Here is a 12,003-nt window from a genome sequence, read left to right as displayed (position 1 = left end):
TTGAACAATTTATCAGCTGTCCGATATACAAGTTAATTACATCTATGGAGTAATATCAACGAGATAGCAAGTTACATAATGAAAATGTGACTGCTAAATGTATTAGCTGTCTGATAAGCAAGTACATCTATGGAGTCATGAAGGTTGATTAAAGTATAGTTAAAATGATGTAATCATATGCTAACCACCTGACAATCTTGAAAATTTTAAAATATAAATATGAAAATTCATACTTAAAATAAACAACAAAAAACATAAATCCCATTCTAGATAATTTGTTGGCGCAGTTTGTTTGCCTCTTACGCAGTATTGGTCGTCTTCGTGTCTGAAAAACCATCTTGCCCCATTTTTGCTCAGCTTATTGGTTCCCTCTTTACATCCTCGACCTTCGAAGGTGCAAAGAACTTGAGCATACATGCATGTATATCATTTCATCAATACAAATACACTAAAAAGTTGTTGAAAACAATTCAGATCCGAATTCCCAAATATAACCATCCATCTTTACATTATTTCTTCACGCCATCCATTGGTATTTAACTCATGACAACTAAGGTAAAGCCAATCATATCCCAACACATCGTAGTTCAAGAAAGAGGAAACAACGTTAATCCTTGCTGCCTATCCGTTTGAGCAGCCAAGCCCAGAAGCCAACACTTTTTGTTCCACTTGACTCAACAGGCTCCCTGAATTTAGCCTTCTCGCTGAGTTCCTCAAATGATTTCACGATATTCTGAAGTCTCGCAACAAACTCAATCAACGAAGAAGTAAATGATGCAAGTGACAATGCACTAGCACTTTCATACGTCCTCACCTCTCTCTCATTGGAAATGGAATCGTTAATAAGTGAGAGACGTGATGGCCACATTGTTTGCTGTCTAAGCACATTTTCTCCAGAACCCCATTGTGAAACAGATATAACACTAGCGTTTGGATTATGTGGATCAAAATTTCGTATTGACAGAGATGATTTAAGATAGGCTGATTCACTGAGGGAATTCATTACAAATGGCCTTTTTTCGTTATCCTTAATTTCTTGGAGTTGTTCAGGATCTGAGAATATTCCTGGTCGTTTTCCACTTTCCCAACTCTCTGCGTTTACCAAAAGGTACGACTTTTGGTCAATCATCATCTGCAAATCCTCTGCAGCATCATGAACATCCAAGAGTATGTCTTGTGGGCTAAGTTTTTCCATTCTCTCTACTTTTTCACCCAGAAGTCGCAACACATTAGCTCCTTCAGTCCCAACTTTCTGAATCCTATCCTTAAAAACTTGTCTTAGTTCTGTCGATGACTGTAACGGAAGAGTTAAAATGTGAGAAAAGGAATCCATAAGCCAGGATAATCCTTTTTCGAAATATTTTTGGCTCCACACATAAATAAGAAAAGAAGTCATGAACCGCTGCAGAATTCAGAGGAATGCCAAGCAGAACATTTTCAAGGCTCACATAATATGATTAAAGTTGAATTTTGGATAATAACAAAGTTTTTGCAGCCTTAATCTCAGGTTCACTTAACAGTGCACAGACCTAAAGATAATAGGATTAGGAGACAAATCTAACCTCAAGCGACACCGTGAAAGAATGCACACATCTAAATTACCTGTATTTCCGAAAGTATACACCCATGCATCGCCATCACCATGAATGCACAATGCCTCAAAGCGCCGCTGACTTTAACATATTCGTTCCAAGGATAATTGAACAATCTGTAACGGCCATGAGGCGGTTCCCATACAGCAAAATTTAACTGAAAAATGAAACGAAGATGCTCAAAAAACAGATCATATTTTCTCTGCAGAGCATAAAGTGTGCGTACTAATCAAGAAGCATACCAAAGACTCCTCTTGGCTAATCGATTCCACCGCAGCTCTATATCCACTATACAAAGGATCATCTGACGCCTGGTACAGTAGAATTTTTGAAGGAATTCTACTGTATTCAATAGACTGCAAGTACATGTTGATACAGCCTAGAGATATAACATGAAATGTAAAGTTCAAGAATAGAAATTTCACAAACAAACATCAATTATTAATACACATGAAATTGGTACTCGTTTAACTAAACCTTAACCTTCCAGTGAAGTAGCAACACCCCTGAAATTCTTTACGACAAGCGTATGCAAATCCTCCCCAGACCAAATTGGGTAAATACATACATTTACAAGCAAACATATACCAGCCCCAATAGCAATAAGCAGCAATCTCGAAACAGCTGTTTCAACAAATTTTGAAGATCCTGATACCAATACCATACAATATGTCAACAAGAACACCCGAAACCCATACTCATACTGCTTCATCGCTGGATGCAACTTCAAGTAGCTAGCGAGAAAAGCTAGAACACGGAAAAGAATGAACACCATTTAATGCCACTGTCCATGTTTCAGGAGAACGAAATCACATCGATCAATTAAAACAGACCTGCAATAAAAATCCCGATTACAATAATCACTTCTTGAATCTGTCCAGCCATCTCAGACAAATGTCCAATCCCAAGAGCCAGTGCTCCAGCAGACAAGGTCCCCAGTGCCCGGTTGAAACCTTTACTTAGAGTAGCTCCTATATAAAAGCAGCCCATCAACTACGTAAATTTCTGCAAACTATTGATCGATGTATAAAAAATCTACAAACTAGAAAATAAATGACAAACGATTCATGAGGTAAAAATAACCAAACTACAATAGATGAACTATTTCAATAGCAATGAAACAACATGTTACCTGATGCTGAATTAAATAACGCTAAGGATAAAGGAATGAAGGCACAAACAAAAAAGAACAAGTCAAAAGCAAAACTCAGTGAACCAAACACAATCAAGGAGAACAACTTACAAACAAAAAATTTAAAACGAAGCAAACATTCAAGAAGTCTCACATATTTAAAAACATCCAGCTTAGACGAAACATATTCAGAATCTAGGGAATAAAGCTACCAAATCCACCACACCACAGCAACATTAAACATCATCAGTTGTAGCCAAGCAAAGGAAAAATCATAGCTTACCTACGCTAAATTCAAACACAACAACAACAGTAAGAATAGCCCAGATGTAGTGTTGGCTAATATAATTACTGGGCTTTTTAAAAAACACAAGCAACGACACCAGAGACAAAGCGATGCTCATTTTAGCCGCAAACACCACTTTTCTCGGGTCGGATCTTCCCATTTCAAACGAACCAACTGCAATTTGCTTAACATCGCTCCACAACTTGGAAAACTTTTGACCCGTGACACGAAAAATCCGGTGCAAACAGCCCTCATCTGTGACGTAAGAATCACCAAATCCAACGTTAGAGTAGATTCCCCGCGAAAGCAATCTCTCTTTGCTTCTCTCTACAAAACTTTGCCTCAGTGATCCATAATTTGCAGCCATCAGCTGACAGTTTTACCAAAAAAACATGAACAAATAAAAATACCCGGGCAAGAATTTGAGTTCCGGGCTAATTTTTTTATAGAAACGATCAAACCAACGGATGAAGTTTCAGAATTCGAACGGGTAGAATGAAGCTAGCTCGAATCTTGATAGTCAAAGGTTCGTTAGTCGTAGATAAAAAAGAAAAAAACTTTGCGAGTTAAAAGATGTGTGGAAAGGTAAGGTGATGAAAAAAACAATCTTTGTTCTCTTTTGATACAAGTAGACAATCATAATAATAAAAAATATATATTAATTATTAAAAATGGCTTATTAAATAGAGATATATTATTAAAAATTAAAAAAATATTGTTAATTAAATATTATATATATATTAATATATTTAAGACAACCAAAAAAATTTTATATAATCGAGACATAATAAGAGATCTTGTTCTATATTATCGATGTTTCTAAGTGGTCGGGGGGTGCTTGTGAAAGCGATTACACAATAATGTTAAATTACAAATTAGCCCACAGATTGTTTGGGCACAGAACGAAAATGAATGGCAACCATACATAGATGATGAGGACAAAGAATTACTATGCGGTGTGTGTATAAAACTTTGATTCATCGAGGGGTGGAGTGTGGCTCTCCAAAGTTTTATCCAAAGATCCAATCCAACTCACAGCAATGGCTGCCGGTGCATCTTCTTCTTTCACTGCCAACCTCTCTGCGAAATCCAATTCCACTCCTAAATTCTTGCAGGTCATAATATCATCTCAATGATTTCGGGAATCAAACGCTTCGATTCTTATTTCTGTGATGTGTGTGTTTTTTTTCTTACATTGAGCAGAGGAGCAGTTTTCAAAGGTTGTCACTTCAAGATGCGAAAAGGGTCGGTGAGAGGATCCACAGTGCTGGTGTCTTGAGGATTGCGAGAAGGGGGATTAAGATCAGGGCCAGGGCAGCAGCTGGTGCTGCTAAGAATATCGAGGTTGAAGTTGACAAGCCATTAGGCTTGACTCTGGGCCAAAAGCCAGGTGGCGGAGTGGTGATAACTGTAAGCTAAGTACTATCATCATCCATTATTGTTAGTTCTTCTTAATGGCTACTAAAGAATGTTTCTGCAGGGTGTGGAAAGTGGTGGCAACGCTGCAAGAGCAGGACTGAAGGTTGGGGATCAGGTGACCTACACCAGCAGCTTCTTCGGGGATGAACTTTGGCCTGCTGATAAGCTGGGATTCACCAAAACAGCCATCCAAGCTAAGCCGGATTCAGTGTATTTCGTTGTTAGCAGGTACACACATTTCACTTTTGAAGCAAAATTAATTAAATCACCTACATATATGCATTAATACGTGATTGCAGAGGCGTGGAAGTTGATGTGAAAAGGCTACCCAAGCGTCCAGCTCCCCCTGCCTTTGGAAGAAAGCTAACCGAGGCTCAAAAGGCAACCATCTTAATTATACTATACCTGTTTGATTTTCTTTCTACGCATTAATCACGATTGCCGGCCGGTCGGTCGGTCGGTCGGTCTGTCTGCAGGCGCGCGCTACTCACATATGCCTCGATTGTGGGTACATTTACACCCTGCAAAAATCTTTTGATGACCAAGTAAGTCATTGTCACTCTACGTAAGAAAACAAGAAGAAGATATATTAAATTGCGATGTTCTTGATGAGTGCAGCCCGATGACTACGCCTGCCCCCAGTGTAGAGCCCCAAAGAAGAGGTTTTCAAGATACGATGTCAATACAGGAAAGGCTGTCGGAGGGAATTCACCTCCCATTGCTGTTATCCTCGGACTTATTCTCGGGATTGGTGGTGTTGGAGCTTTGCTAGTTTATGGTCTTCAATGATTCTTGTATTTTATCTTCCAGAAAACATTTTTTTACAAATATGGAATCTGATATTAGCTTATTGTCTTACATTTATAATTATGAACAAAGGATTTGGCCTTGTAATGGAGAGTGATTGAGTAAACAAGTGATCAAATGTGAGGTCATGCATTCCAACGAAATCCCAACACGGTGAAGCTGCTGCATGGATTAGTATTCGTCGTGACTCTTTTTTTTTTTTTTACCACAAAGCGTTTATACTATTTAATTTACGTAGCACGCAAAAAAGAATATTCTGAAGTAGAATTTCAAATATCACACTTTCATTCATGTAACGTAGGAAAAGTATTCGAGAGATGAAAAATCAGATGAGAGCATCCAAGAGGGAAAGCAATGAGTATGAAGATAAGTGAATCTATTAATCCAAATGGTAATCCAGAGTAGAAGTTTGAGTTGAAAAAACGACGATGCAGAAAGAAGAACAACGGACTTAAAAGGTTAGAATTCATCCCTTTCATGGATGTTTATGATGTCAATTCGCACAGCAAATTTTAACATGGAAAGACAACGTAAGCAGCCAAGAACACCATGACCCCTGGGGTGAGCAGCAACCGGAACAGAAAACCAGCCGCTCAATCATGATTTGAATTGATTTTCAAATTAATCAAACTAAAAAAATTGATTTAGTTCGAGATTTTGATTAAAAATTTGAAACCAAACCGATACTATGAATATATAATTTTTTAATAATATATTTAGTTTATGAAAATTTGATGATAGATTTGGTTTTTACTTCTTATTTTTTAACCTAGACAAAATTTACAGTGAGGAAGAAAAAGAGAATGGTTTAACATATGTATTATACATTACAATGTTAAATGGTTTAATACATGTACGTGTGTTGATATTTATCTTTAGAATTGCTCATCCGAACCAAGCCGGACAGAACCAAACTGAAACCTAGGTTTGATTTGGTTTACAACTTTATAAAATCGATAGCATTGGTTTAGTTCGAGTTTCTATCATAAACCTAACCAATTCGGTTTTGCTCACCCCCTGACCCTATGGACCCCATGCTGTAAGAAGTTAAGTTACACCAAGATTAGGGACTTTGATGCTTGGAAAAAGACCTTTTGCTTGAACAAAACCAGAAGATTCCAAACGATGAATATGCAATAAAAACAAGAATGAGCTGAGTCGGAAAATAAGCCCCTGTCTGTACTTGAAGTTCTACTGAGGTGAAATTACTATCAACTCCAGGTATAAAGACTCTCTACTCTTTTGGCCTCTTGTAACTTGTTACATCATAAAATTTACCTTGATGAGCGATCTAATTAAGGACATCAGAGTTTCATAAGCACAAACAAAGAGAGGAAATAACTTTCGGAATCAACGCCTTTCAATTCACAGATTGATCGATTCTTGCGTCAGCCTGCATCGTGAAATTGACAAATAATCGTTAAAGAGCGAATTATTATTTTAAAGTGACTTCTAAGACAATTCAACCTTTTCAAAATGATGAAGGACCAACTGAAGAAAACCCAGCAGCCCTGTGTTCTTTCAACGTGCTTGCCAACCAATCCAAACCCTCATACAAGCCATCTCCTTTAAGTGCACATGTCCCTTGTATATGCCATTTCCTATTTTTAAGATCATACAGACCCAGACCTTCGCAAACTTCCATTGGTGTCATTGCTCCTTTCTGAACAAAAGAATGTTGCATAACTGAATAGAACATAATTCCGTGAATATATTCATGTACTGCATAAGCATGATAATAAGTTGTTAACCAGAATAATTGCGCAAACAAATCTTGAAGCAGTTAGTGGGTATGCATATCACTGTGACCATATTAAGAAATCTGTCTCCAGGTAATCTATTAGTGGAGCTGGGTATAGATAGAAGATTCGCTCTTTTATTAGAGCAGAAAACTTAAAATTTCTTGTTTTCGTTATTGGAAGGAACACCAACTTTCTGTCTTGGATTGAATTTTTCCACATGTGCCTACAGCATCCAAACAACTAGCATCTGGAGTTCTTTTGGTTTTTGCTCATAAGTTTCCTTTTCCCATATTTTCTAGGAATACAAACAAAGCCTAAATGTACTTGCAGAGAACGGACTCTCTCTGTAAATAATTCCTTGCTTGCAAACTAGACAAATGACAAAATACACACCTTCCAAATATGACAACGTTGGATCTTGATTGCTGTATTATCTGTCATCAAAATTGTTTTCCCATAACAGTCAAAATATATCAAACCCTAAATTATCCTCTAAATTGCTAAGTTCACATTGTTGTACCATACAACGAGCCAAACAACAAATACCTTATTTGATGTAGTAAGGGGTGACAAATATCTGCTCCCTATTTATTTGTCTTCTCATTACAGGCCGAAAATATATGTAACCCTAAATCATCATCTAAACAGTCAAACTCACACTATTGTACAATTCCACAACCAAAGAGCAACAAAATATCTTATTTATAGTATCCAATGCAACCTCTCTTTGGACAAATACCAAAATTTTCAGGCTTAGTTATATATAAATGTTCATTTTCCTTCCACGAGATAGACAGACACACACTGCAAAACTCGACTTAAAAGTTTCTCCTTTCAGTCACGAGCAAATGATGTAAGAACTCAGTTAGCCTAAGAAACTTTCAAGGAGAACCGAGTCTCAGCCCATTATACCCAAAAAGCATTCAGATTTTTCTTAACCTAGCCTAGATGATTACTGAATGTTAGGGGTCACTATTAGATTGAGTAAATCAAAAGTTGATTAAAACATAGATAGACAAACTGTTGATGAAAAGCAAAGCTTCCTTAAATTGAACCAAGAAAAGTCAGTTTGTAGCTTGAATTTCCAGTGGCTGTTTCTTACATGTTCTGCATCTTAATTAAAAAAATCCATTAATACCCCTCCTAAAGATCGCTTGAATTCCGATTTCCAAGAGAAAAACAAAATATTTCAGTAAATTTGCAATACATCAAACAATGCTCCAGCCTCAACCTGACTACAGTCTAGAAAAGGCTCAGGAAATTTGACAGAGGAGCAAATCTTATAGAAACCAAAACGAACAGAATTGACCAAACACAGGTCGCAACTCTTATTGAAAGACAAATTGAATTGAGAAAAGGTTTGGTCAAATATGCAATCAAAAGTTTTGAATGACTATCCATCTAAAAAATTAAGTTTGTTAAGAGTAAGAACCTGTTTTTCGTTAATCTACCTTAGCATATAGAATTCTTTGTTCATAAATGAGTAGCAATGATATTCGAACATAGCATCTCTTTTTTGGCCTGGATTGATACCATGCTGACTACCTTAGCATAGAGAATTCTTTGTTCATAAACAGTAGAATGATATTCGAACATAGCATCTCTTTTTTTGGCCTGGCTTAATATCATGGTGTCTAACTTGAGAAAAGTGAAGTTCTTCCAAAAAAAATTTTCATAAATTGGTAGCAGTCAGAATTGAACATAGTATCTCTTTATTACAGTAACTAACTTATCTAAAAGTTTAAATTGTGTGAAGTTCTACCAAGCATTAAACCCTATGCATTTAAAACCTAAAGCTGGTTCAAATTTGATTTATATCTTAAAATATCAATTGCTTAGCTGTTATTGCTCATTAGATTTTCCAACGCCAACTCTAATTGCTTTTCTGAACTATATTACCAATACCTACCACAAATTTTACTTCAACTTAAGGAGATCATCAAATTGACATACCATGTCTTGTTTGTTTGCAAAAACCAATAGAACAGCATTAAGCATGAAGGGGTCCCTGATGATGGCCTGACCAAAGAATAAAGCAAGTGAAAACTACTAGGTGGAGATGTTGACGCATATATCGATCATTAATAAATGAAACCTGAAACTCTGCCTTTGCTCTCCCAATTCTCTCTCTATCAAGTGAGTCCACAACGTAGATCTATATAATAGAATAGACAAGCATCAGAAAATCGATCGAGCAAGAAACTCATTATGACAAGAAAAATTGAACAATGCATGTATAGAAAGTCCTGTAAAATATGGCGGTGACACAATCGCGAGAACTACTTCAATAAAATAGCCACTGAAAATTAGAATGCGAACTCATTTATTACATTCACTTAGATGTCATGCAACCCAATGCGAGAATGCACGTTCATCACGTTCTCGCTGATACTTCAAAACCCATAATTCATTTTAATTTTTATTATTCAAAAGAAGTTTTACAAAAGTTGATTTTTCTCGACCAAAGAAAAATACTTAATGTGACTAAAATTTCCTGCAAACAGTCATCTTTCTCATCTTCCAATTACTGGTTCAATAACTACATCAGGATAAGAAGTCTTCATTAACATCTTTGACCATCAGACTAGATGTTTTTGACCGCCTTAAAAATAAGAGCTAGTCACTCCAGACAACAAAGAAGATGAAAAAATGGCAGCAGTGGAAAGGTGTTTGTTTAAGGGCTATATAGTGGATATTTTACTGAGGTTTGGTGCTGCAAGGGTAAAAATCACAAACAGTTGCCAATACTGGGAGATTACAAGGAGCTAAACTTGCGAGGTTTTGTCTTGCTCCACACAATTGAAGGATGTAGTATCAGGAACTTCTTGTTGAATTTGCAGTAGTTTTCCAAGGGCATGGATGGCAGAAAATGGTTGATTTTAAGAAAAATAGTATGTGAGTTCTTTAGGAGGCTTATGGACATAATTATATAACTTTTAAAGCCAAAGCTACACCATACAAATCATGACAGGGATTATAGAGCTATAAAATTTTACCAGGCCATCAGTGTTATTAAAGTAGTGCCTCCATAATGGTCGTAATTTTTCTTGTCCTCCCACATCCCACACCGTAAATATAACATTTTTATATTGAACCTTCTCCACATTAAAACCTGCATGCCAGCCATAAAATTCCATCATATTGGACTCTCACATTAGATGTAAACAACCACAGGCCATTCAAAGGCTCATGCATAAGCACAGTTGTAGACCAAAGAATGACATTAGGGACTCTAAAGATAAGACCATCCATGCAATTTGTATTAATTAAGGATTTGCATTTGTTCCTAAAGCTCTGATAAAGGATTTTATCATTATATGATTTGCACATTCATAACACAAAATGATCCTGAAACCAATAAAATAATTCAATTAAATATTGAGCAATAACATAGAAGACATCATTTTGCCCATAAAATATAATATCACTGATGAGGTTGCTCCAAGAGTGGATAAGAAGGCCAATATCCAACGTTTTGTTTCTTGCATCTAAATTCAAGCTATACCAAAATTTTAAGTTTAAGATAGGCGTGAATATAGTAGAAGACAAAAGAAGAAGGTAGCACTTGCAAAACAGCAACAGCGTGATGTTATTATTCATCATTCAAACTAAAAAAAACAAGCTGAACATCTTACCTAATGTTACAGCGATTGCAGTAAATGAACTCTTCAAAAACAGAAAGCATAGTCACTTTTAAGCTTTAAAAGATATTATTGTGACCAAAATGGTATACCGATTGTAGGAACTGTCGACAAAACTTCACCAATGTGAAGCTTGTACAGTATAGTTGTCTTGCCAGCAGCGTCCAGCCCAAGCATCACAACCTATGACATTTAAAGAAAAATAGCAAACATGAACCAAGGCCAGTAAACTAGAATCCACATTTCAAATAAACATGAGGTCAATTTTCTCACGAAAAAGTCATTTGATTTTCAGAAACACAAACCTAAATCGACAAAAAGTTCTATGAACTAGCTCGATTATACAAAGAGAACATGCAAAATATAGTAATATGATTCCAGTAGTTTTTCCTCTATTACCATTTAGCAAGAGCCTAAAAGACGATTGATGGGAATATAAAACACATAAATAAGCCAAAATTTTCCATTTCACAAATGAACCAATGGTTATATTTTTAAAATTCCTCACCTGAGTCACAAATTTTCAGAACCAAGGGAACACGTTTCCTGTCAATCGGGAGGAATAATAACACATGGGTGATAGGGAAGAAGAAGGAGCATACCCTAATGCAGAAAAGGTCGATACCTTGAATCTTAAAGCTAAACGACTACATCAGCTTTATAATTTCCTAAACCACTGGTAAATTAAACCTAACTATGTGTAAATGCGTGTGTGCAGCTAGGTTCACCTGAAACAATAAAACTAATCAAATTTCTTTTCGAAAATTATCGGAATTAACCAAAAATAGTGTTGTTTCTGGTCCATACATAAATTCACAAAACAAGATGAATAAAAATTTTTTAAAAAAAAAAACATACCCGCATCTCAGAATTGCCGAAGAAGGTATCGAAGAGCTTGCGAAAGGCTTGTCCCATCCCAGATTAATTTTGGGCAGAGAATAGCAAAAAACAAATTCAGATCGAATAGAATTTATTTATATTTATTTAACGCGAAAAAAAAAACGAAGAGTGCTTTGATTTTTCATCATCTGTTATGGGTATTTCTTGATTTCTTCTCTCTTGCAAAAAAAATTCATTTATTTGAGATATGATTAACCAAACCACAAAAACTACTGTAAAATTATCTAATTGATCATCATCGACATTTATCATCGATTAATAAAAAAATATTATTTTTAAAATTAAAAATATTTTTTAAAATTATAAATATATCTCGGATCGGCCCATATATATTAATACATATTATGTCTTAAAATTTGTTGAAAGATTTATATATAAATATAGATCGGATCAAGAGTGAGTCTCATGTGAGACCGTCTCACGGATCCTAATATATGAGACGGGTCAAACCTACCAATATTCACAATAAAAAGTAATAATCTTA

At 35.9% G+C, this 12,003-nt stretch overlaps 3 protein-coding genes across 4 annotated transcripts; 1 reads left to right on the top strand and 2 right to left on the bottom strand.

The window, feature by feature from the left end:
- Window positions 1–71: 71 nt before the first annotated feature.
- LOC140973730 (aluminum-activated malate transporter 4-like) lies at window positions 72–3,586 on the bottom strand. Of its 2 annotated transcripts, XM_073436753.1 has the most exons (7): window positions 3,472–3,584; window positions 3,008–3,380; window positions 2,426–2,563; window positions 2,076–2,339; window positions 1,835–1,971; window positions 1,603–1,749; window positions 72–1,294 (listed from the first exon to the last, which is right to left on the bottom strand). In XM_073436753.1, exons 2-7 carry the CDS (start codon window positions 3,375–3,377, stop codon window positions 608–610), a joined length of 1,743 nt encoding a protein of 580 aa, XP_073292854.1. In that variant the 5' UTR covers window positions 3,378–3,380; window positions 3,472–3,584; the 3' UTR covers window positions 72–607. The 2 variants fall into 2 exon arrangements, with proteins under 2 accessions (XP_073292854.1, XP_073292852.1); XM_073436751.1 differs by having other exon boundaries at window positions 3,008–3,586.
- Window positions 3,587–3,954: 368 nt separating this feature from the next.
- Window positions 3,955–5,287, top strand: LOC140972243 (uncharacterized). Its single transcript, XM_073434691.1, has 6 exons — window positions 3,955–4,125; window positions 4,214–4,420; window positions 4,491–4,657; window positions 4,729–4,810; window positions 4,906–4,974; window positions 5,048–5,287. Exons 1-6 carry the CDS (start codon window positions 4,051–4,053, stop codon window positions 5,216–5,218), a joined length of 771 nt encoding a protein of 256 aa, XP_073290792.1. The 5' UTR covers window positions 3,955–4,050; the 3' UTR covers window positions 5,219–5,287.
- A 1,103-nt stretch (window positions 5,288–6,390) lies between these two features.
- On the bottom strand, window positions 6,391–11,714 carry LOC140973728 (uncharacterized). Its single transcript, XM_073436748.1, has 7 exons — window positions 11,478–11,714; window positions 10,712–10,802; window positions 9,975–10,090; window positions 9,074–9,133; window positions 8,932–8,997; window positions 6,704–6,899; window positions 6,391–6,629 (listed from the first exon to the last, which is right to left on the bottom strand). The coding sequence occupies exons 1-6, from the start codon at window positions 11,532–11,534 to the stop codon at window positions 6,708–6,710; spliced, it is 582 nt and encodes a 193-aa protein (XP_073292849.1). The 5' UTR covers window positions 11,535–11,714; the 3' UTR covers window positions 6,391–6,629; window positions 6,704–6,707.
- Between the last annotated feature and the right edge of the window lie 289 nt (window positions 11,715–12,003).

Source organism: Primulina huaijiensis, chromosome 3 (assembly GCF_012295235.1).
Source record: "Primulina huaijiensis isolate GDHJ02 chromosome 3, ASM1229523v2, whole genome shotgun sequence".
Taxonomy (NCBI): Eukaryota; Viridiplantae; Streptophyta; class Magnoliopsida; order Lamiales; family Gesneriaceae; genus Primulina; species Primulina huaijiensis.
The sequence above is the reverse complement of the archived record's forward strand: the minus strand, read 5'-3'. Positions and strand labels throughout refer to the sequence as shown.